At 52.4% G+C, this 24996-nt stretch overlaps 1 protein-coding gene across 25 annotated transcripts in view; it reads left to right on the plus strand.

Moving 5' to 3' along the window:
* Nucleotides 1-24996, plus strand: part of LOC110518959 (liprin-alpha-1) — a 95583-nt gene that overhangs the window by 61582 nt on the left and 9005 nt on the right. For 10 of the 25 annotated variants that reach the window (XM_036964295.1, XM_036964296.1, XM_036964305.1 and 7 more), the window contains 12 exons: nt 638-720; nt 1128-1278; nt 2453-2458; nt 2658-2884; nt 3108-3333; nt 13964-13993; nt 14414-14538; nt 15645-15844; nt 16376-16469; nt 21783-21794; nt 22910-22991; nt 23732-23932. In XM_036964295.1, coding sequence (XP_036820190.1) covers nt 638-720; nt 1128-1278; nt 2453-2458; nt 2658-2884; nt 3108-3333; nt 13964-13993; nt 14414-14538; nt 15645-15844; nt 16376-16469; nt 21783-21794; nt 22910-22991; nt 23732-23932 — 1437 coding nt within the window. The remainder of the gene's footprint in view (nt 1-637; nt 721-1127; nt 1279-2452; nt 2459-2657; nt 2885-3107; nt 3334-13963; nt 13994-14413; nt 14539-15644; nt 15845-16375; nt 16470-21782; nt 21795-22909; nt 22992-23731; nt 23933-24996) is intronic. The other 15 variants (XM_036964299.1, XM_036964307.1, XM_036964310.1 and 12 more) reach the window with 7 other exon arrangements.

Genomic DNA, 24996 nt, shown 5'->3' on the forward strand with positions numbered 1-24996 from the left:
TCTGAACAACTGGAGAGTTGTCATCGCTGTGTTTGGATTCTCATTACCAATGACACTCCTCATGTCTGTCTTTCTCCCCTCTCTCTCCCTCTCTTCCTACCCCCTCTCTTCCTATCCCCTCTTCTCCCCCCTCACCTCTCCCTCCCTCTCCACCTCCTTCCCTCTCTTCCTACCCCCTCTCTTCCTATCCCCTCTTCTCCCCCCTCACCTCTCCCTCCCTCTCTTCCTACCCCCTCTTCTCCCCCCTCACCTCTCCCTCCCTCTCCACCTCCTTCCCTCTCTTCCTACCCCCTCTTCTCCCCCCTCACCTCTCCCTCCCTCTCCACCTCCTTCCCTCTCTTCCTACTCTCTCCTCCCTCCCTCTCCCCCTCCTTCCCTCTCTTCCTACTCTCTCCTCCCTCCCTCTCCCCTTCCTTCCCTCTCTTCCTATCCCCTCCTTCCCTCTCTTCCTATCCCCTTCCCTCCCTCCCTCCCTCCCTCCCTCCCTCCCTCCCTCCCTCCCTCCCTCCCTCCCTCCCTCCCTCCCTCCCTCCCTCCCTCCCTCCCTCCCTCCCTCCCTCCCTCCCTCCCTCCCTCTCCCCTTCCCTCCCTCTCTTCCTATCCCCTCCTTCCCTCTCTTCCTCTCTCCCTCCTTCAGGAGCAGCTATTGATCCAGATTGAGACGATGCGGGCGGAGAACGAGCAAGGCAGGAACAGGAGCAACTCACTGCTGCACCATGGGTAAAATAATCAGCTTTCTCATTGGCTGCCCTGGACTCTGGCCCACACACGATTGGCCAGTGCTCTGGCCTCTCTGTCCACCTTTTTTCTTTGTGATTAATATTTTTGTGTGTGTTGCATGTCTGTCCTTGCGTTTGTTTGTGTGTGATGTATGTATGTGTGTGTGATGTGTGTGATTAATGTGTGTGTGATTAATGTGTGTGTGATTAATGTGTGTGTGATTAATGTGTGATGTGTGTGTGTGTGTGTGTGATCTGTATGTGTGTGTGTGTGTGATGTGTGTGTGTGTGTGTGTGTGTGATGTATGTGTGTGTGTGTGATGTATGTGTGTGTGTGTGATGTATGTGTGTGATGTATGTATGTGTGTGTGTGATGTATGTGTGTGTGTGATGTATGTGCGCTCTCAGACGGTCTCACCAAGGCAGCACCCCAGACTTCCGGTACCCGGTGTCGGCCTCCTCCATGATGGACAGCCACTCGGACCACTACGGCAGCGCGCTGGTGCTGAGGCGGCCCCAGAAGGGGCGTCTCGCCGCGCTACGGGACGAACCCTCCAAGGTGAACCCCTGCAGCCGTGTGTGTCCTAGTGAGAGACAGTTTAAATGGAATATTGACAGCTGGTGTCTGTCTGTCTGGTGGATCTAGATACTGATGTTCTAGCTCATTCAGCTCAGATATCTATTGTGTGTTGAAGTCATCTCCGGCCCACAAACTGTTGTCTGTCTCTGTCCCTCTCTCATTTGTTCTGTATCTGATGGTGTTCTCTCTCTCTCTCTCTCTCTCTCTCTCTCTCTCTCTGTCTCTGTCTCTGTCTCTCTCTCTCTCTCTCTCTCTCTCTCTCTCTCTCTCTCTCTCTCTCTCTCTCTCTCTCTCTCTCTCTCTCTCTCTTTTGTTCTGTATCTGATGGTGTTCTCTCTCTCTCTCTCTCTCTGTCTCTGTCTCTGTCTCTCTCTCTGTCTCTCTCTCTCTCTCTGTCTCTCTCTCTCTCTCTGTCTCTCTCTCTCTCTCTGTCTCTCTCTCTCTCTGTCTCTCTCTCTCTCTGTCTCTCTCTCTCTCTCTCTCTCCTCTCTCTCTCTCTCTCTCTCTTTTGTTCTGTATCTGATGGTGTTCTCTCTCTCTCTCTCTCTCTGTCTCTGTCTCTGTCTCTGTCTCTGTCTCTGTCTCTGTCTCTGTCTCTGTCTCTGTCTCTGTCTCTGTCTCTGTCTCTGTCTCTGTCTCTCTCTCTCTCTCTCTCTCTCTCTCTCTCTCTCTCTCTCTCTCTCTCTCTCTTTTGTTCTGTATCTGATGGTGTTCTCTCTCTCTCTCTCTCCTCTTGTTCTGTATCTGATGGTGTTCTCTCTCTCTCCTTCCCTTATTTGTTTTGTATCTGATGGGGTTCTCTCTCTCTCTCTCTCTCTCTCTCTCTCTCCTTCACTCATTTGTTTTGTATCTGATGGTGTTCTCTCTCTCTCTCGCTCTCTCCTTCCCTCTCATTTGTTCTGTATCTGATGGTGTTCTCTCTCTCTCTCTGCTTCCTCTCATTTGTTCTGTATCTGATGGTGTTCTCTCTCTCTCTCTCTCTCTCTCTCTCTCTCTCTCTCTCTCTCTCGCTCTCTCCTTCCCTCTCATTTGTTCTGTATCTGATGGTGTTCTCTCTCTCTCTCTCTCTCTGCTTCCTCTCATTTGTTCTGTATCTGATGGTGTTCTCTCTCTCTCTCTCTCTCTCTCTCTCTGCTTCCTCTCTGGACATCAGAGACATGTAAGTCAGAGTGAAGACAACCATAATAATGAGAGGTTGATTTGATAGTGTTGGTCTGTAGTCATTGCTGTGGAGTGTGTTTTACAGAGCATGGCTGAAAGATATTCTGGAGACTCTGATACGGTTAGGCTAACTTTCTCTGTAACTTTTACTTCCTCTCACTCCATCCCTTCTCCCTCCCTCCCCCTTCTCTCCTCAGGTCCAGACTCTGAATGAACAGGAGTGGGAGCGCGTGCAGCAGGCTAATGTTCTGGCCAACGTTGCTCAGGCGTTTGAGTCCGACCTGGAGACGTCAGACCTGGAGGACGATGAGCGCGAGACCATCTTCAGCTCCGTGGACCTGCTGTCCCCTGCCGGCCAGGCCGACGCTCAGACCCTGGCCCTCATGCTGCAGGAGCAGCTGGACGCCATCAACAACGAGATCAGGTACACACACGCACCCCTACTATCAGCATGTTGGATGTATTTCAACATCATTCTGGAGATTCATTCTAGTATTTGTTGAGCAACATTTTCCCTTTCTTATTTTAGAGAAAACAAGGTGATGCTAGCACTAACATCTCGCTCTCCCTCTCCCCGCTCTCCCTCTCCTCGTCTCTCCTCTCCCTTCTCTCTCCCCCTCGTCTCTCCTCTCCCCACCCCCCTCCAGGATGATTCAGGAGGAGAAGGAGAACACAGCCATGCTGGCAGAGGAGATGGAGAGCCGTGTGGGCAGCGGGGACAGCCTGGGGGCCAGCCGCTTCCGCTCCATGAGCTCCATCCCCCCCTCCTCCATGGGGGGCTCGTCGCCCCCCGGCTCAGGCTCCTCCACCCCGCGACGCATCCCCAACCGCAGCCCCAACCGAGAGGTGGACCGCATGGGAGTCATGACCCTGGTGAGAGAGAGACCTATGCCCTTGTGGAGATCTGAGAGGATTTGATTGGTGGAAGTTCCAACTAGCCTATCAGAGAACAAGTGGAGCTCTCATCATATTACCTACGCTTGTTATATCCTATGTTCTCCACAAGGGCGTAGGGTTTAGGGTGCAGGGCGTAGGGTTTAGAGGGGATTTGAGATTGGGCCCTACACTCCATCCATCATCAGTCTTCTTTTACTCATTCAGCTTCAGTCTTTCCATGTTGATCAACCAGCTCCTCTTTCTTCCTCTCTGAAACAAGCAGCCTTTCAATCACCCTCTTCTAGAATGACCTCGTCCTCCTCTAGAATGACCTCGCCCTCTTCTAGAATGACCTCGCCCTCTTCTAGAATGACCTCGCCCTCCTCTAGAATGACCTCGTCCTCCTCTAGGATGACCTCGTCCTCCTCTAGGATGACCTCGTCCTCCTCTAGGATGACCTCGTCCTCCTCTAGAATGACCTCGTCCTCCTCTAGAATGACCTCGCCCTCCCCTAGAATGACCTCGCCCTCCCCTAGAATGACCTCGCCCTCCCCTAGAATGACCTCGCCCTCCCCTAGGATGACAGACATCGTCCTCCTCTAGGATGACATCGTCCTCCCCTAGGATGACAGACATCGTCCTCCCCTAGGATGACAGACATCGTCCTCCTCTTGTCTATCTCATCTCTCTCTCTCTCTCTCTCTCTCTCTCCATTCCTTTAGCTTCTCTAACTGTCATGTGTCATTATTGGGTCATAATACCATCCCCCTGTTCATACTAGTCCACAGGAGATCAGTGTTGTCACATCTGTGTCTGTTAGAATCAAATGTTTTCATCTGTTCAGTGTTTCTGACACGTTCATGGAACTAGCTACTCGTTTGGCGTTTTGCATTTGGTAGGTGCCGTGTGTGTAATCTGTACCTGTGTTCCCCCAGCACTACCTCTATAACCCCTATGTGATCCAGAGGTCCCTGTCCCACCAGCAGACAGTAGCTTACCTGCCCTACCCTGCTGCTAGCATTAGCTTACCTGCCCCCCCTGCCTGTAGCTATGCTCCATGCTACTTCCAGGTACCACCCCCTACCGTCGTCCTCTCTTACCCAGGCAGGGTTCAGTCAGCCTGGGGTCGCACTCACACACACCGCCCCCTGTCCCACGGTCCATCTGTGGGGCCACACAGTAATCACTAGCTGTTCAATAGGCTCCCATGGGAGGGTTTTGAAGTTGTCCTAGAATGCTGGGCCCCCATTGGACTTCAGAAAAAGATCAGGCAGGTAGCTTAACCAATGAAGATGCAGAGCAAATGTAAAAACTCTGTTTGGCTGTTAGCTCATCACACGCCAGACAGAATGGCTGTTGATTTTGATATCAGTTAAAGTAGAGCCTTGTTGTGCTCAATTCAGACTTCATTTCAGACACGACAGAGTTAAATGAGGTCTTTTCCCCTCAGCTTGATTAAGTTCTGCGTTTGAGTTCTGTCCCCCCCCTTTCCTGGTTCTCTTATCTCTTCCTGTGTTCGGAGGAGAACCTTTCGTGGAAATATGTGCTGATACTCCATTTGTTTATTTACTCTAGAGATGCCAAGCTGGAGAAAAGGCATGCAGGGGCACATCAACCCTGGCTGCCTCATTCCCCTGTCACATGACATGAGTCCCATATCCCTGGCTGCCTCAATCCCCTGTCACATGACACGAGTCCCATATCCCTGGCTGCTTCACTCCCCTGTCACATGACACGAGTCCCATATCCCTGGCTGCTTCACTCCCCTGTCACATGACACAAGTCCCATATCCCTTTCTGCCTCAATCCCCTGTCACATGACACGAGTCAAATATTATTACCACAGTCCTAGGTTGTGTTCAGTAGGGCACACCGTGGCAAAACATTTCAAAATTGGACACGTTGATGCTGGTTTTCTTCATGTTGTGCCCCCTGAACACTACCCAGGCCCGTTCCTTTAGGTAAACAATCCCGATCCTTTAGGTAAACAGTCCCGATCCTTTAGGTAAACAGTCCCGATCCTTTAGGTAAACAGTCCCGATCCTTTAGGTAAACAGTCCCGTTCCTTTAGGTAAACAGTCCCGATCCTTTAGGTAAACAGTCCCGATCCTTTAGGTAAACAGTCCCGTTCCTTTAGGTAAACCGTCCCGTTCCTTTAGGTAAACAGTCCCGTTCCTTTAGGTAAACAGTCCCGTTCCTTTAGGTAAACAGTCCCGATCCTTTAGGTAAACAGTCCCGATCCTTTAGGTAAACAGTCCCGTTCCTTTAGGTAAACAGTCCCGTTCCTTTAGGTAAACAGTCCCGATCCTTTAGGTAAACAGTCCCGATCCTTTAGGTAAACAGTCCCGATCCTTTAGGTAAACAGTCCCGATCCTTTAGGTAAACTGTCCCGATCCTTTAGGTAAACTGTCCCGATCCTTTAGGTAAACAGTCCCGATCCTTTAGGTAAACAGTCCCGATCCTTTAGGTAAACAGTCCCGATCCTTTAGGTAAACAGTCCCGTTCCTTTAGGTAAACAGTCCCGATCCTTTAGGTAAACAGTCCCGATCCTTTAGGTAAACTGTCCCGATCCTTTAGGTAAACTGTCCCGATCCTTTAGGTAAACAGTCCCGATCCTTTAGGTAAACAGTCCCGATCCTTTAGGTAAACAGTCTGTTGTGTGTTTCATTTTATTTATCAACTTAAACCAATTAATACTCAAATGTTTGTTTTTTAAGAACACCCATGTGTGAGGGCACGGTCGCTGTGTGAGGGCACGGTCGCTGTGTGAGAGCGACCCCATAAAGCAGTAGCTCAGCCATTAGCTACCAGCAGACTGAACCCCTCCCCCTCCCGGAGAGTGTTTTGCAGTGGTTTCACTCTGCTCCCTCCTCTGATCTTTGACCTCAGTGTGATTTCCCCAGATTTCAGACTGTGTAGAGTAATGTAGACAGTAGAGTGATGTAGTAATGCAGGGTGGTGGTAGGGAGGGAGACAGACAGTAGAGTGATGTAGTAATGCAGGGTGGTGGTAGGAGGAGACAGTAGAGTGATGTAGTAATGCAGGGTGGTGGTAGGAGGAGACAGTAGAGTGATGTAGTAATGCAGGGTGGTGGTAGGGGGAGACAGTAGAGTGATGTAGTAATGCAGGGGGGAGACAGTAGAGTGATGTAGTAATGCAGGGGGGAGACAGAGTGATTTAGTAATGCAGGGTGGTGGTAGGGGGAGACAGTAGAGTGATGTAGTAATGCAGGGGGGAGACAGTAGAGTGATGTAGTAATGCAGGGTGGTGGGGGGGAGACAGTAGCGTGATGTAGTAATGTAGGGGGAGATAGTAGAGTGATGTAGTAATGCAGGGTGGTGGTAGGAGGGGGGGGAGACAGTAGAGTGATGTGGTGGCAGGGGGGGAGACAGTAGAGTGATGTAGTAATGCAGTGGGAGACAGTAGAGTGATGTAGTAATGCAGGGTAGTGGTAGGGAGGAGACAGTGATGTAGTAATGCAGGGTGGTGGTAGGGAGGAGACAGTAGAGTGATGTAGTAATGTAGGGTAGTGGTAGGGAGGAGACAGTAGAGTGATTAAGTAATGCAGTGGGAGACAGTAGAGTGATGTAGTAATGCAGGGTGGTGGTAGGAGGAGACAGTAGAGTGATGTAGTAATGCAGGGTGGTTGTAGGAGGAGACTGTAGAGTGATGTAGTAATGTAGGGGGAGACATTAGAGTTATGTAGTAATGCAGGGTGGTGGTAGGAAGAGACTGTAGAGTGATGTAGTAATGTAGGGGGAGACAGTAGAGTGGTGTAGTAATGCAGGGTGGTGGTAGGAGGAGACAGTAGAGTGATTAAGTAATGCAGGGTGGTGGTAGGAGGAGACAGTAGAGTGATGTAGTAATGCAGGGTGGTGGTAGGGGGGGACAATAGAGTGATGTATTAATGTAGGGGGGGAGACAGTAGAGTGATGTAGTAATGCAGGGTGGTGGTAGGGAGGAGACAGTAGAGTGATGTAGTAATGTAGGGTAGTGGTAGGGAGGAGACAGTAGAGTGATGTAGTAATGTTGATGGAGACAGTAGAGTGATGTAGTAATGCAGGGTGGTTGTAGGAGGAGACTGTAGAGTGATGTAGTAATGTAGGGGGAGACATTAGAGTTATGTAGTAATGCAGGGTGGTGGTAGGAGGAGACTGTAGAGTGATGTAGTAATGTAGGGGGAGACAGTAGAGTGGTGTAGTAATGCAGGGTGGTGGTAGGAGGAGACAGTAGAGTGATGTAGTAATGCAGGGTGGTGGTAGGGGGGGAGACAATAGAGTGATGTAGTAATGTAGGGGGAGACATTAGAGTTATGTAGTAATGCAGGGTGGTGGTAGGAGGAGACTGTAGAGTGATGTAGTAATGTAGGGGGAGACAGTAGAGTGGTGTAGTAATGCAGGGTGGTGGTAGGAGGAGACAATAGAGTGATGTATTAATGCAGGATGGTGGTAGGGGGGGAGACAGTAGAGTGATGTAGTAATGTAGGGTGGTGGTAGGGGGGAGACAGTAGAGTGATGTAGTAATGTAGGGTGGTGGTAGGAGGGGGGGGAGACAGTAGAGTGATGTAGTAATGTAGGGTGGTGGTAGGGAGGGGGGAGACAGTAGAGTGATGTAGTAATGTAGGGTGGTGGTAGGGGGGGAGACAATAGAGTGATGTAGTAATGCAGGGTGGTGGTAGAGGGGGGGACAATAGAGTGATGTAGTAATGTAGGGTGGTGGTAGGGGGGGAGACAGTAGCGTGATGTAGTAATGTAGGGGGAGATAGTAGAGTGATGTAGTAATGTAGGGGGAGACAGTAGAGTGATGTAGTAATGCAGGGTGGTGGTAGGGGGGGACAATAGAGTGATGTAGTAATGCAGGGTGGTGGTAGAGGGGGGGACAATAGAGTGATGTAGTAATGTAGGGTGGTGGTAGGAGGGGGGGAGACAGTAGAGTGATGTAGTAATGTAGGGTGGTGGTAGGGGGGAGACAGTAGAGTGATGTAGTAATGTAGGGGGAGACAATAGAGTGATGTAGTAATGCAGGGTGGTGGTAGGAGGAGACAATAGAGTGACGTAGTAATGTAGGGTGGTGGTAGGAGGGGGGAGACAGTAGGGTGATGTAGTAATGTAGGGTGGTGGTAGGAGGGGGGAGACAGTAGGGTGATGTAGTAATGTAGGGTGGTGGTAGGAGAGGGGGGAGACAGTAGAGTGATGTAGTAATGTAGGGTGGTGGTAGGAGAGGGGGGAGACAGTAGAGTGATGTAGTAATGTAGGGTGGTGGTAGAGAGGGGGGAGACAGTAGAGTGATGTAGTAATGTAGGGTGGTGGTAGGGGGGAGACAGTAGAGTGATGTAGTAATGTAGGGTGGTGGTAGGAGGGGGGGGGGGGACAGTAGAGTGATGTAGTAATGTAGGGTGGTGGTAGGGAGGGGGGAGACAGTAGAGTGATGTAGTAATGTAGGGTGGTGGTAGGGGGGGAGACAATAGAGTGATGTAGTAATGTAGGGGGAGACAGTAGAGTGATGTGGTAATGCAGGGTGCTGGTAGGGGGGGAGACAGTAGCGTGATGTAGTAATGTAGGGGGAGATAGTAGAGTGATGTAGTAATGCAGGGTGGTGGTAGGAGGGGGGGGAGACAGTAGAGTGATGTGGTGGCAGGGGGGAGACAGTAGAGTGATGTAGTAATGCAGTGGGAGAAAGTAGAGTGATGTAGTAATGCGGGGTAGTGGTAGGGAGGAGACAGTAGAGTAATGTAGTAATGCAGGGTGGTGGTAGGGAGGAGACAGTAGAGTGATGTAGTAATGTAGGGTAGTGGTAGGGAGGAGACAGTAGAGTGATGTAATGTTGATGGAGACAGAGTGATGTAGTAATGCAGGGTAGTGGTAGGGAGGAGACAGAGTGATGTAGTAATGCAGGGTGGTGGTAGGAGGAGACAGTAGAGTGATGTAGTAATGTAGGGGGAGACAGTAGAGTGATGTAGTAATGCAGGGTGGTTGTAGGAGGAGACTGTAGAGTGATGTAGTAATGTAGGGGGAGACAGTAGAGTGATGTAGTAATGCAGGGTGGTGGTAGGGGGGGACAATAGAGTGATGTAGTAATGCAGGGTGGTGGTAGGAGGAGACAGTAGAGTGATGTAGTAATGTAGGGTGGTGGTAGGGGGAGACAGTAGAGTGATGTAGTAATGCAGGGTGGTGGTAGGGGGGGGGACACAGTAGAGTGATGTAGTAATGTAGGGTGGTGGTATAGGGGGAGACAGTAGAGTGATGTAGTAATGTAGGGTGGTGGTAGGAGGGGGGAGACAGTAGAGTGATGTAGTAATGTAGGGTGGTGGTAGGGGGGAGACAGTAGAGTGATGTAGTAATGTAGGGTGGTGGTAGGAGGGGGGGGAGACAGTAGAGTGATGTAGTAATGTAGGGTGGTGGTAGGGAGGGGGGAGACAGTAGAGTGATGTAGTAATGTAGGGTGGTGGTAGGGGGGGAGACAATAGAGTGATGTAGTAATGTAGGGTGGTTGTAGGGGGGGAGACAATAGAGTGATGTAGTAATGTAGGGGGAGACAGTAGAGTGATGTGGTAATGCAGGGTGCTGGTAGGGGGGGAGACAGTAGAGTGATGTAGTAATGCAGGGTGGTGAAGGGGGGGGGGGGACAGTAGCGTGATGTAGTAATGTAGGGGGAGATAGTAGAGTGATGTAGTAATGTAGGGGGAGACAGTAGTGTGATGTAGTAATGCAGGGTGGTGGTAGGAGGGGGGGAGACAGTAGAGTGATGTGGTGGCAGGGGGGAGACAGTAGAGTGATGTGGTGGCAGGGGGGAGACAGTAGAGTGATGTAGTAATGCAGTGGGAGAAAGTAGAGTGATGTAGTAATGCAGGGTGGTGGTAGGGAAGAGACAGTAGAGTAATGTAGTAATGCAGGGTGGTGGTAGGGAGGAGACAGTAGAGTGATGTAGTAATGTAGGGTAGTGGTAGGGAGGAGACAGTAGAGTGATGTAATGTTGATGGAGACAGAGTGATGTAGTAATGCAGGGTAGTGGTAGGGAGGAGACAGAGTGATGTAGTAATGTAGGGTGGTGGTAGGGGGGAGACAGTAGAGTGATGTAGTAATGTAGGGTGGTGGTAGAGGGGGGGAGACAGTAGAGTGATGTAGTAATGTAGGTGGTGGTAGGAGGAGACAGTAGAGTGATTAAGTAATGCAGGGTGGTGGTAGGAGGAGACAGTAGAGTGATGTAGTAATGCAGGGTGGTGGTAGGGGGGGGAGACAATAGAGTGATGTAGTAATGTTGATGGAGACAGTAGAGTAATGTAGTAATGCAGGGTGGTTGTAGGAGGAGACAGTAGAGTGATTAAGTAATGCAGGGTGGTGGTAGGGGGGGAGACAATAGAGTGATGTAGTAATGTAGGGTGGTGGTAGGAGGAGACAGTAGAGTGATGTAGTAATGCAGGGTGGTGGTAGGGGGGGGCAATAGAGTGATGTATTAATGCAGGGTGGTGGTAGGGGGGGAGACAATAGAGTGATGTAGTAATGTAGGGTGGTGGTAGGAGGAGACAGTAGAGTGATGTAGTAATGCAGGGTGGTGGTAGGGGGGGGCAATAGAGTGATGTAGTAATGCAGGGTGGTGGTAGGGGGGGAGACAATAGAGTAATGCAGGGTGGTGGTAGGGGGGGGACACAGTAGAGTGATGTAGTAATGCAGGGTGGTGGTAGGGGGGGGGACACAGTAGAGTAATGTAGGGTGGTGGTATAGGGGGAGACAGTAGAGTGATGTAGTAATGTAGGGTGGTGGTAGGAGGGGGGGGGGGACAGTAGAGTGATGTAGTAATGCAGGGTGGCTGTAGAGGGGGGGGGGGAGACAGTAGAGTGATGTAGTAATGTAGGGTGGTGGTAGGGGGGGATACAGTAGAGTGATGTAGTAATGTAGGGTGGTGGTAGGGGGGGAGACAGTAGAGTGATGTAGTAATGCAGGGTGGTGGTAGGGGGGGAGACAGTAGAGTGATGTAGTAATGTAGGGTGGTGGTAGGGGGGAGACAGTAGAGTGATGTAGTAATGTAGGGTGGTGGTAGGAGGGGGGGGAGACAGTAGAGTGATGTAGTAATGCAGGGTGGTGTTAGGGAGGAGACAGTAGAGTGATGTAGTAATGTAGGGTGGTGGTAGAGGGGGGGGAGACAGTAGAGTGATGTAGTAATGTAGGGTGGTTTTAGAGGGGGGGGGACAGTAGAGTGATGTAGTAATGTAGGGTGGTGGTAGGGGGGGAGACAATAGAGTGATGTAGTAATGTAGGGGGAGACAGTAGAGTGATGTGGTAATGCAGGGTGCTGGCAGGGGGGGAGACAGTAGAGTGATGTAGTAATGCAGGGTGGTGGTAGGAGGGGGGGGGAGACAGTAGAGTGATGTAGTAATGCAGGGTGGTGGCAGGGGGGGAGACAGTAGAGTGATGTAGTAATGCAGTGGGAGAAAGTAGAGTGATGTAGTAATGCAGGGTAGTGGTAGGGAGGAGACAGTAGACTGATGTAGTAATGCAGGGTGGTGGTAGGGAGGAGACAGTAGAGTGATGTAGTGGTAGGGAGGAGACAGTAGAGTGATGTAGTAATGTAGGGTTTTGGTAGGGAGGAGACAGTAGAGTGATGTAGTAATGTAGGGGGGAGACAGTAGAGTGATGTAGTAATGCAGGGTGGTGGTAGGGAGGAGACAGTAGAGTGATGTAGTAATGCAGGCTGGTGGTAGCGGGAGACAGCAGAGTGATGTAGTAATGTAGGGTGGTGGTAGGGGGGAGACAGTAGAGTGATGTAGTAATGCAGGGTGGTGGTAGGGGGGGGCAATAGAGTGATGTATTAATGCAGGGTGGTGGTAGGGGGGGAGACAATAGAGTGATGTAGTAATGTAGGGTGGTGGTAGGAGGAGACAGTAGAGTGATGTAGTAATGCAGGGTGGTGGTAGGGGGGGGCAATAGAGTGATGTAGTAATGCAGGGTGGTGGTAGGGGGGGAGACAATAGAGTAATGCAGGGTGGTGGTAGGGGGGGGACACAGTAGAGTGATGTAGTAATGCAGGGTGGTGGTAGGGGGGGGGACACAGTAGAGTAATGTAGGGTGGTGGTATAGGGGGAGACAGTAGAGTGATGTAGTAATGTAGGGTGGTGGTAGGAGGGGGGGGGAGACAGTAGAGTGATGTAGTAATGCAGGGTGGCTGTAGAGGGGGGGGGAGACAGTAGAGTGATGTAGTAATGTAGGGTGGTGGTAGGGGGGGATACAGTAGAGTGATGTAGTAATGTAGGGTGGTGGTAGGGGGGGAGACAGTAGAGTGATGTAGTAATGCAGGGTGGTGGTAGGGGGGGAGACAGTAGAGTGATGTAGTAATGTAGGGTGGTGGTAGGGGGGAGACAGTAGAGTGATGTAGTAATGTAGGGTGGTGGTAGGAGGGGGGGGAGACAGTAGAGTGATGTAGTAATGCAGGGTGGTGTTAGGGAGGAGACAGTAGAGTGATGTAGTAATGTAGGGTGGTGGTAGAGGGGGGGGAGACAGTAGAGTGATGTAGTAATGTAGGGTGGTTTTAGAGGGGGGGGGACAGTAGAGTGATGTAGTAATGTAGGGTGGTGGTAGGGGGGGAGACAATAGAGTGATGTAGTAATGTAGGGGGAGACAGTAGAGTGATGTGGTAATGCAGGGTGCTGGCAGGGGGGGAGACAGTAGAGTGATGTAGTAATGCAGGGTGGTGGTAGGAGGGGGGGGGAGACAGTAGAGTGATGTAGTAATGCAGGGTGGTGGCAGGGGGGGAGACAGTAGAGTGATGTAGTAATGCAGTGGGAGAAAGTAGAGTGATGTAGTAATGCAGGGTAGTGGTAGGGAGGAGACAGTAGACTGATGTAGTAATGCAGGGTGGTGGTAGGGAGGAGACAGTAGAGTGATGTAGTGGTAGGGAGGAGACAGTAGAGTGATGTAGTAATGTAGGGTGGTGGTAGGGAGGAGACAGTAGAGTGATGTAGTAATGTAGGGGGGAGACAGTAGAGTGATGTAGTAATGCAGGGTGGTGGTAGGGAGGAGACAGTAGAGTGATGTAGTAATGCAGGCTGGTGGTAGCGGGAGACAGCAGAGTGATGTAGTAATGTAGGGTGGTGGTAGGGGGGAGACAGTAGAGTGATGTAGTAATGCAGGGTGGTGGTAGGGAGGAGACAGTAGAGTGATGTAGTAATGTAGGGAGGAGACAGTAGATTGATGTAGTAATGCAGGGTGGTGGTAGAAGGAGACAGTAGAGTGGTGGTAGGGGGGAGACAGACAGTAGAGGCCTGTGTGTGTAACATGGTCGACCTGATTTCCACAGTTTTGTCCTCAACTGCATGTTGGACTTTACTTTTTCACTGGTCTGTGTGTCTGTCTCTGTGTGTGTCTGTCTGTCTCTGTGTGTGTGTGTCTGTCTCTGTGTGTGTGTGTCTGTCTCTGTGTGTGTCTGTCTGTCTCTGTGTGTGTCTGTCTCTGTGTGTGTGTGTGTCTCTTTGGAAGACACTCTCCCTCCACACACACCTTGTGTAGTGTGTGTGCCTGTGCTGGGCTTTCTGTTCTGCTGGTAGTGTGTGTATCCTGTGCTGAGCTTTCTGTTCTGCTGGTAGTGTGTGTATCTAACGTCCTCTCTTCTCTCCTCCTCCGCTGCCATGCTTCAGCCTAGTGACCTGCGCAAGCACCGCAGGAAGGTAATCTAGAGACCTCGCTAGTTACTGCTCTCTCTCTCTGACCTCTACCCTGCCTGCCTGCACCTTCCCAACCATAACCTGTAGTCTAGTCTCTACACCCCCCCCTAAAACGTGACTTCCCAACCCCACACTCCCTAACTTCCTCAAACCTTGACCCCCCCCCCCAGTCACACGTGTCTCACCTCTACACTTCCCAAACCCTGAGTGTCTTGAACATCCTGAAATGAACATGTCACAAAGAGAGGGGAGACCGTTATTTTCTTCTATCTAGGTTGAAGAACTAGTCCGTCTTCTCCTCTTGTCCTCCCCATCCACTCAATACAGAGAGGGAGGAGACGCTTTTTAAAAGCTATCCTCCTCGACCCCCTTTTCCCGTTTAGAAGACAGTGACTGACTGAGTTGTCCCCATGTTATGTCTAGTCTGCCCAGGACGACAAGACCACAATCCACTGTGAGACGTCTCCTCCCACCACCCCGCGCTCCATGCGCCTGCACAAGGGGGCCAGCCACACTGCCAGCCATGAGGACATCAGGGACATCCGCAGGTAGGAAGCCCCTTTCTGCCTAACCAATATATCACTCTGTTTTCTACAATAGCCATGTTTCTCTCTCTCTCTCCTTCTGTCGTTCTCTTATCTGTCCCGTTCATCCATCCCTTCATCCCTCTGTTTCTGATCTTTCAATCTATCTATCCACATCTCTCTCCCTGGCTTTCTCTCTTTCTCTCTCTGTATATCTCTTTATGCATTCATGCTCATCTCAATCCCCTTCTCTCTCTCTCGCTCCCCTTCTCTCTCTCGCTCCCCTTCTCTCTCTCGCTCCCCTTCTCTCTCTCGCTCCCCTTCTCTCTCTCGCTCCCCTTCTCTCTCTCGCTCCCCCTTCTCTCTCTCGCTCCCCCTTCTCTCTCTCGCTCCCCCTTCTCTCTCTCTCGCTCCCCTTCTCTCTCTCGCTCCCCCTTCTCTCTCTCGCTCCCCCTTCTCTCTCTCGCTCCCCCTTCTCTCTCTCGCTCCCCCTTCTCTCTCTCGCTCCCCCTTCTCTCGCTCCCCCTTCTCTCTCTCTCGCTCCCCCTTCTCTCTCTCGCTCCCCCTTCTCTCTCTCGCTCCCCTTCTCTCTCTCGCTCCCCTTCTCTCTCTCGCTCCCCTTCTCTCTCTCGCTCCCCCTTCTCTCTCTCGCTCCCCCTTCTCTCTCTCGCTCCCCCTTCTCTCTCTCGCTCCCCCTTCTCTCTCTCGCTCCCCCTTCTCTCTCTCTCGCTCCCCCTTCTCTCTCTCTCGCTCCCCCTTCTCTCTCTCTCGCTCCCCCTTCTCTCTCTCTCGCTCCCCCTTCTCTCTCTCTCGCTCCCCCTTCTCTCTCTCTCGCTCCCCCTTCTCTCTCTCTCGATCCCCCTTCTCTCTCTCTCGCTCCCCTTCTCTCTCTCTCGCCCCCCTTCTCTCTCTCTCGATCCCCCTTCTCTCTCTCTCGATCCCCCTTCTCTCTCTCTCGCCCCCCTTCTCTCTCTCTCGATCCCCCTTCTCTCTCTCTCGATCCCCCTTCTCTCTCTCTCGATCCCCCTTCTCTCTCTCGCTCCCCCTTCTCTCTCTCTCGTCCACCTTTTCCCTCTTCCTCTCTCCCCCCCATCTCGCTCTTCCTCTCACCCCTCCTCTCTCTGTCTCAGTATGACCACCCTACAGGACGGCCAGGGTAGTAACCCCAGCAGCAGTAACAGCAGTCAGGACTCTCTGAACAAGGCAGCCAAGAAGAAGAGCATCAAGTCCTCCATCGGGCGCCTCTTCGGCAAGAAGGAGAAGGGTCGACCAGGCCCCCCAGGGAGCAAGGAGTCCCCTGGCAGCCAAGGTCAGTCCCCTGGCAGCCAAGGTCAGTCCCCTGGCAGCCAAGGTCAGTCCCCTGGCAGCCAAGGTCAGTCCCCTGGCAGCCAAGGTCAGTCCCCTGGCAGCCAAGGTCAGTCCCCTGGCAGCCAAGGTCAGTCCCCTGGCAGCCAAGGTCAGTCCCCTGGCAGCCAAGGTCAGTCCCCTGGCAGCCAAGGTCAGTCCCCTGGCAGCCAAGGTCAGTCCCCTGGCAGCCAAGGTCAGTCCCCTGGCAGCCAAGGTCAGTCCCCTGGCAGCCAAGGTCAGTCCCCTGGCAGCCAAGGTCAGTCCCCTGGCAGCCAAGGTCAGTCCCCTGGCAGCCATGGTCAGTCCCCTGGCAGCCATGGTCAGTCCCCTGGCAGCCAAGGTCAGTCCCCTGGCAGCCAAGGTCAGTCCCCTGGCAGCCATGGTCAGTCCCCCCCTCCCTAAAACATGCCTGCTGGTTCAAGTTCATTAGGCAGCAAACAGAAGAAAACAAGCTGAAACAGGAAGGGACTACCTGCACTGACTTTAACCTCTGACCCTCCATCTCTCCTCACAGCTGGTACCCCCGAGGCAGAGACCTCTCCCCAGGATGCACTGGGGCTGGGCAAACTAGGCGGCCCCGCTGAGAAGAACAGGAAACTGCAGAAGAAGTAGGTGTTGCCACATCTTGTCACCACTTCTGTCAGTGACGCAACATAGTAGTGGTACTAGTGGAAGATAGACTGGTTCCATCTAGTTAACAGAAGATAGTACTAGTGGTAGATGGACTGGTTCCGTCTCGTTAACGGTAGAGGGACTGGTTCCGTCTCGTTAACGGTAGAGGGACTGGTTCCGTCTCGTTAACGGTAGGGGGACTGGTTCCGTCACGTTAACGGTAGAGGGACTGGTTCCGTCTCGTTAACGGTAGAGGGACTGGTTCCCTCTCGTTAACGGTAGAGGGACTGGTTCCCTCTCGTTAACGGTAGAGGGACTGGTTCCCTCTCGTTAACGGTAGAGGGACTGGTTCCCTCTCGTTAACGGTAGAGGGACTGGTTCCCTCTCGTTAACGGTAGAGGGACTGGTTCCCTCTCGTTAACGGAAGAGGGACTGGCTCCGTCTCGTTAACGGTGGAGGGACTGGTTCCGTCTCGTTAACGGTAGAGGGACTGGTTCCGTCTCGTTAACGGTGGAGGGACTGGTTCCGTCTCGTTAACGGTGGAGGGACTGGTTCCGTCTCGTTAACGGTAGAGGGACTGGCTCCGTCTCGTTAACGGTGGAGGGACTGGTTCCGTCTCGTTAACGGTAGAGGGACTGGTTCCCTCTCGTTAACGGTAGAGGGACTGGTTCCGTCTCGTTAACGGTAGAGGGACTGGTTCCGTCTCGTTAACGGTAGAGGGACTGGTTCCGTCTCGTTAACGGTAGAGGGACTGGTTCCCTCTCGTTAACGGTAGAGGGACTGGTTCCCTCTCGTTAACGGTAGAGGGACTGGTTCCCTCTCGTTAACGGTAGAGGGACTGGCTCCCTCTCGTTAACGGTAGAGGGACTGGCTCCCTCTCGTTAACGGTAGAGGGACTGGTTCCCTCTCGTTAACGGTAGAGGGACTGGTTCCGTCTCGTTAACGGTAGAGGGACTGGTTCCGTCTCGTTAACGGTAGAGGGACTGGTTCCCTCTCGTTAACGGTAGAGGGACTGGTTCCCTCTCGTTAACGGTAGAGGGACTGGTTCCCTCTCGTTAACGGTAGAGGGACTGGTTCCCTCTCGTTAACGGTAGAGGGACTGGTTCCCTCTCGTTAACGGTGGAGGGACTGGTGTTTTCTGCTTCCATCCAATAGATATGAATCTACTCGAACAACCATAGATCTTGCTGTACTAGAGAGGTCAATCTTGCTCAGATAGGTCTGGTTGATGGCTCCAGCCATGCTGCTGTTTATGCTTGTGTGTTCTATATGTCCGTTGTAGATCTGACCCCAGCACTGTAACAGCCCTGTGTTGCTCTATGTTCACCCTGCCGTGCAGCATACTGCCACTCGCTCTCTCACACAGCCCCCGCTCCATGCTGTCCCTTTTTTATTTATTTATTTTACCTTTATTTAACTAGGCAAGTCAGTTAAGAACAAATTCTTATTTTCAATGACGGCCTAGGAACAGTGGGTTAACTGCCTTGTTCAGGGGCAGAACAACAGATCTTTACCTTGTCAGCTCAGGGATTCGAACTTGCAACCTTTCGGTTACTAGTCCAACCACTAGGCTACCCTGCCGCCCCTCCCTGGATCCTGGTCTCATGCCCCATGCTCCATGCTGTCCCTCCCAGGGTCCTGGTCTCATGCCCCATGCTGTCCCTCCCAGGGTCCTGGTCTCACGCCCCATGCTGTCCCTCCCAGGGTCCTGGTCTCATGCCCAATGCTCCATGCTGTCCCTCCCAGGGTCCTGGTCTCATGCCCAATGCTCCATGCTGTCCCTCCCAGGGTCCTGGTCTCACGCCCCATGCTGTCCCTCCCAGGGTCCTGGTCTCATGCCCAATGCTCCATGCTGTCCCTCCCAGGGTCCTGGTCTCATGCCCAATGCTCCATGCTGTCCCTCCCAGGGTCCTGGTCTCATGCCCCCATCCCATGCTGTCCCTCCTAGGGTCCTGGTCTCACGCCCCATGCTGTCCCTCCCAGGGTCCTGGTCTCATGCCCCATGCTGTCCCTCCCAGGGTCCTGGTCTCATGCCCCATGCTGTCCCTCCCTGGATCCTGGTCTCATGCCCCATGCTCCATGCTGTCCCTCCCTGGATCCTGGTTTCATGCCCCATGCCCCATGCTGTCCCTCCCAGGGTCCTGGTCTCATGCCCAATGCTCCATGCTGTCCCTCCCAGGGTCCTGGTCTCATGCCCCCATCCCATGCTGTCCCTCCCAGGGTCCTGGTCTCATGCCCCCATCCCATGCTGTCCCTCCCAGGGTCCTGGTCTCACGCCCCATGCTGTCCCTCCCAGGGTCCTGGTCTCATGCCCCATGCTGTCCCTCCCAGGGTCCTGGTCTCATGCCCCCATCCCATGCTGTCCCTCCCAGGGTCCTGGTCTCATGCCCCATGCTGTCCCTCCCAGGGTCCTGGTCTCACGCCCCATGCTGTCCCTCCCAGGGTCCTGGTCTCATGCCCCATGCTGTCCCTCCCAGGGTCCTGGTCTCATGCCCCATGCTGTCCCTCCCTGGATCCTGGTCTCATGCCCCATGCTCCATGCTGTCCCTCCCTGGATCCTGGTTTCATGCCCCATGCTCCATGCTGTCCCTCCCAGGGTCCTGGTCTCATGCTCCATGCTGTCCCTCCCTGGATCCTGGTTTCATGCCCCATGCTCCATGCTGTCCCTCCCAGGGTCCTGGTCTCATGCTCCATGCTGTCCCTCCCTGGGTCTCATGCCCCATGCTGTCCCTCCCAGGGTCCTGGTCTCATGCCCCCGCCCCATGCTGTCCCTCCCAAATCAAATCAAATTTATTTATATAGCCCTTCGTACATCAGCTGATATCTCAAAGTGCTGTACATAAACCCAGCCTAAAACCCCAAACAGCAAGCAATGCAGGTGTAGAAGCACGGTGGCTAGGAAAAACTCCCTAGAAAGGCCAAAACCTAGGAAGAAACCTAGAGAGGAACCAGGCTATGTGTGGTGGCCAGTCCTCTTCTGGCTGTGCCGGGTGGAGATTATAACAGAACATGGCCAAGATGTTCAAATGTTCATAAATGACCAGCATGGTCAAATAATAATAAGGCAGAACAGTTGAAACTGGAGCAGCAGCACAGCCAGGTGGACTGGGGACAGCAAGGAGTCATCATGTCAGGTAGTCCTGGGGCATGGTCCTAGGGCTCAGGTCCTCCGAGAGAGAGAAAGAGAGAAGGAGAGAATTAGAGAACGCACACTTAGATTCACACAGGACACCGAATAGGACAGGAGAAGTACTCCAGATATAGCAAACTGACCCTAGCCCCCCGACACATAAACTACTGCAGCATAAATACTGGAGGCTGAGGGTCCCAGGGTCCTGGTCTCATGCCCCATGCTGCCCCTCCCAGGGTCCTGGTCTCACGCCCCATGCTGTCCCTCCCAGGGTCCTGGTCTCACTCCCCATGCTGTCCCTCCCAGGGTCCTGGTCTCACTCCCCATGCTGTCCCTCCCAGGGTCCTGGTCTCACGACCCATGCTGTCCCTCCCAGGGTCCTAGTCTCATGCCCCCCGCTGTCCCTCCCAGGGTCCTGGTCTCACGCCCCATGCTGTCCCTCCTAGGGTCCTGGTCTCATGCCCCCACCCCATGCTGTCCCTCCCAGGGTCCTAGTCTCATGCCCCCCGCTGTCCCTCCCAGGGTCCTGGTCTCACGCCCCATGCTGTCCCTCCTAGGGTCCTGGTCTCATGCCCCCACCCCATGCTGTCCCTCCCAGGGTCCTGGTCTCATGTCCCCTCTCCATGCTGTCCCTTCCAGGGTCCTGGTCTCATGCCCCCGCCCCATGCTGTCCCTCCCAGGGTCCTGGTCTCACGCCCCATGCTGTCCCTCCCAGGGTCCTGGTCTCATGTCCCCTCTCCATGCTGTCCCTTCCAGGATCCTGGTCTCATGCCCCTGCCCCATGCTGTCCCTCCCAGGGTCCTGGTCTCATTCCCCCCCCGTCCCCCCCGTCCCATCCACACAAACTCGATCTCCCATCATACAATTCACTGCAACTCCTCAGCCACACTGCCAGGATGTGATTTTGTAAGGGCCAGTTTCCCGGTCTCCTGTTAATGAATGCTTGTTAGTCCAGAGGTGGACTCTACCTGTGTCTGGGAAACCATCCCTGTGTGTTTGTACAGCATTCATGCTTCTAGTTCAGCTTGATGTGATGCAGTGTATCAGCCAGGCTTCCATTTCACTTTCATTCATGTTTCTGAACTAATGTCCCCCTTTTTCCTTTAGGTAATCAAGGGGTGACTTGATCATAGCTGTATGTCTTTCAAATATAAGGCGTTTGAATTAGTTTGGTGTTTTGAACCTAACATTTAATGACACTTTTGATAGAGCTACGTTAGTTTGATACAGTCAAAGACTGGTTCTCATTGGCCATCGCCACCAGGAGTCCAAGCTTGGTTCTCATTGGCCATTACCACCAGGAGTCCAAGCTTGGTTCTCATTGGCCATCGCCACCAGGATTCCAAGGTTGGTTCTCATTGGCCATTGCCACCAGGAGTCCAAGCTTGGTTGTCATTGGCCATCGCCACCAGGAGTCCAAGCTTGGTTCTCATTGGCCATCGCCACCAGGAGTCCAAGCTTGGTTCTCATTGGCCATCGCCACCAGGAGTCCAAGCTTGGTTCTCATTGGCCATCGCCACCAGGAGTCCAAGCTTGGTTCTCATTGGCCATCGCCACCAGGAGTCCAAGCTTGGTTCTCATTGGCCATCGCCACCAGGAGTCCAAGCTTGGTTCTCATTGGCCATCGCCACCAGGAGTCCAAGCTTGGTTCTCATTGGCCATCCCCACCAGGAGTCCAAGCTTGGTTCTCATTGGCCATCGCCACCAGGAGTCCAAGCTTGGTTCTCATTGGCCATCGCCACCAGGAGTCCAAGCTTGGTTCTCATTGGCCATCGCCACCAGGAGTCCAAGCTTGGTTCTCATTGGCCATCGCCACCAGGAGTCCAAGCTTGGTTCTCATTGGCCATCGCCACCAGGAGTCCAAGCTTGGTTCTCATTGGCCATCGCCACCAGGAGTCCAAGCTTGGTTCTCATTGGCCATCACCACCAGGAGTCCAAGCTTGGTTCTCCTTGTCCATCGCCACCAGGAGTCCAAGCTTGGTTCTCATTGGCCATCGCCACCAGGAGTCCAAGCTTGGTTCTCATTGGCCATCCCCACCAGGAGTCCAAGCTTGGTTCTCATTGGCCATCGCCACCAGGAGCTCTCCTATGCCTAGTTAGGTTATTTTTAATTGGCTTCAGTTCTTTTTATTTAGCTGATTCTGACTCTTATTTCATCCCTCTCTCATTCCATCTGTAGTCCAACGACAGGGTGAGTCATCTCCTCCATGTTGCTTGTTGCTTTGCCCTCTTTGGCTCTAAACAGTTGGCTTCATGCTGCCCTCACCAGCTCTCCTCACCAGCTCTCCTCAGACCTGACCTGTTTTCCTCTCTGCTATACCTACAGTACCATCTCAACTAACAGGAATGTGTCTACCTGCTGTTTTTACAAAGCTTTCTCTGAGCCTCTTCCGGTGTTAAGGTTCTAGGATGATCTTATCAGGGTTGGTGTCAATTCCATTTCAATTCAGAAAGTCAACTCAATTCCAAAATGTCCTAATTTGATAAGCACGGTAGAGAATTGGATTTTCAGTGTACTTCCTGAATTCAAATGTTATATTTTGTCACGTGTTTGGTAAACACAGATGTAATAGACTAACAACCCCTGGAAGTGACCGCTAAGACACGGAGTCAGTCTTGCCAGGTTTCTAGGTCAGACACTAGTGGGATCTTTCCACAGGTTAATGCGATGCCGCTATTATAATTAAGTAGTGGGATGGTGCCACCTTGTGGCCCAAAATATATTACTCACAAAAATAGACAAACTATCTGAAGGTTTTCCCCCATGTATTTTACTGCATGTTTTCTGTCCTCTACTGACTGTTGTCTTATGGTTGCATTCTAACACACGTTTTCCCCTAGTATTGAACCGTTGTGTGAACTCCATTTCCCATGATGCCTTTAGTCTGTTGGCCACAAAGATACTGGTTATGTAACAGTGGCTTGGCATAAAGGTGGGTCTCCTTCTAGACTGAGGAACAGGAGTCGTCCACCAAATGTATTGATTTAAATGGGACTCCTGCCAAGCTTTGAAGTGGTCAACAGCTTTTAAACTTCTGACCTGTTTACATGGCCAGAATGTTCTGGAAATGATCTGGGGTTGGTCTTTCTCTCTCTCCCTCTCTCTCTCTAGGTCTGACCTGCCGCAGGGTTAAAATCCTCAGCTTTCTCTCTCTTTTACCTCGGCATGTTTACAACAGTGTCTGTGTGCATGTGTGTGTGAGGTACTGTGTTTTCATGGTGTGCAGGTTGAGGTGTGTGTTTGGTGAAACGGGCTCTCTCTCTCTGTGTGTGTGTGTCTCTCTCTAACCATGTGTGTTGTTATAGGCATGAGTTGCTGGAGGAGGCTCGCAGGCAGAGTCTTCCCTTCGCCCAGTGGGACGGCCCTACTGTAGTGGTCTGGCTGGAGGTGAGACACACACACACAATCACTCTCATATACACACACACACCATCACTCTCACATGTACACACACACCATCACTCTCACATGTACACACACACCATCACTCTCATATGGACACACACAACAAAAACGATCATGTGCACGCACACACTTTCAAAACACAAAAATAACCCAATCCTTTCTCCTGTCCCCTCTCTGCCATCCTCTGTCCTCCCCTGCCATCCTCTGTCCTCCCCTGCCATCCTCTGTCCTCCCCTCCCATCCTCTGTCCTCCCCTCCCATCCTCTGTCCTCCCCTGCCATCCTCTGTCCTCCCCTGCCATCCTCTGTCCTCCCCTGCCATCCTCTGTCCCCTCTCTGTCCTCCCCTGCCATCCTCTGTCCTCCCCTGCCATCCTCTGTCCTCCCCTGCCATCCTCTGTCCCCTCTCTGTCCTCCCCTCCTATCCTCTGTCCTCCCCTGCCATCCTCTGTCCCCTCTCTGTCCTCCCCTCCCATCCTCTGTCCTCCCCTGCCATCCTCTGTCCTCCCCTGCCATCCTCTGTCCTCCCCTGCCATCCTCTGTCCTCCCCTGCCATCCTCTGTCCTCCCCTCCCATCCTCTGTCCTCCCCTGCCATCCTCTGTCCTCCCCTGCCATCCTCTGTCCTCCCCTGCCATCCTCTGTCCTCCCCTGCCATCCTCTGCCCCCCCCCCCCCCCCCTCCCATCCTCTGTCCCCGCTCTGTCCTCCTCTGTCTCCTCTGTAGCTGTGGGTGGGTATGCCAGCCTGGTACGTGGCGGCGTGTCGTGCCAATGTGAAGAGCGGTGCCATCATGTCTGCCCTGTCGGACACAGAGATCCAGAGGGAGATTGGCATCAGTAACCCCCTGCACCGCCTCAAACTGAGACTGGCCATCCAGGAGATCATGTCTCTCACCTCCCCCTCTGCCCCCCCGACCTCCAGAACCGTAAGAGAGAGAGATACACAAACACGACAACACACACACACAAACACAAGACAAAACACACACACACAAACACAAGACAAAACACACACACACAAACACGACAACACACACACACACACACAAGGCAAAACACACACACACAAACAAGACAAAACACACACACAAGACAAAACACACACACACAAACACGACAACACACACACACACAAACACACACACCAAAGATACTGGTAGCTCCAAAGTTAAGACCGTCCAAAGAAGTCCAGTGCAGCCGTGGACCCTGGAGGGCCCTGCCCTCTTCTTCCTCTCCTCACCACCTGATTGGAGCATGCTGCTGTCACTCCTCTAACCAGCTAATAGCGTTTCTCACTGTAACCTTTCCACCAATCAGAGTTCACGGAGCATCACTCACTCACAAGGACTGCCCTGATTGGGGCCTCTCTCTTTCTCTCGGTCTCTCTCTTTCTTTCTTTCTCTCTCTCTTTCTTTCTCTCTTTCTTTCTCTCTGTCTCTTTCTCTCTGTCTCTTTCTCTCTCTGTCTCTCTTTCTCTCTCTGTCTATCTCTCTTTCTCTCTTTCTCTCTCTGTCTGTCTCTCTCTTTCTGTCTCTCTCTTTCTGTCTCTCTCTTTCTGTCTCTCTCTTTCTGTCTCTCTCTTTCTGTCTCTCTCTTTCTGTCTCTCTCTTTCTGTCTCTCTCTTTCTGTCTCTCTCTTTCTGTCTCTCTCTTTCTGTCTCTCTCTTTCTGTCTCTCTCTTTCTGTCTCTCTCTTTCTGTCTCTCTCTTTCTGTATCTCTCTTTCTGTCTCTCTCTTTCTGTCTCTCTCTTTCTGTGTCTCTCTTTCTGTCTCTGTCTCTCTTTCTGTCTCTGTCTCACTTTCTCTAAAACTCTCTCTCTCGTTCTCTCTCCCTCTCTCTCTCCCTCTCTCTCTCTCTCTCTCTCTCTGAATCATGTGATGTGATAATAACAATACTGTTTGGTCTTATTTTCCTTCCCATCTTCCCTCTGTTCTTAATATAAACAAATCCTCACACCCCTGCCTCCCTCTCCTCCCTCTCCTCTCCCTCC

This window comes from Oncorhynchus mykiss, chromosome 26 (assembly GCF_013265735.2).
Source record: "Oncorhynchus mykiss isolate Arlee chromosome 26, USDA_OmykA_1.1, whole genome shotgun sequence".
In the NCBI taxonomy this organism is placed as follows: Eukaryota; Metazoa; Chordata; class Actinopteri; order Salmoniformes; family Salmonidae; genus Oncorhynchus; species Oncorhynchus mykiss.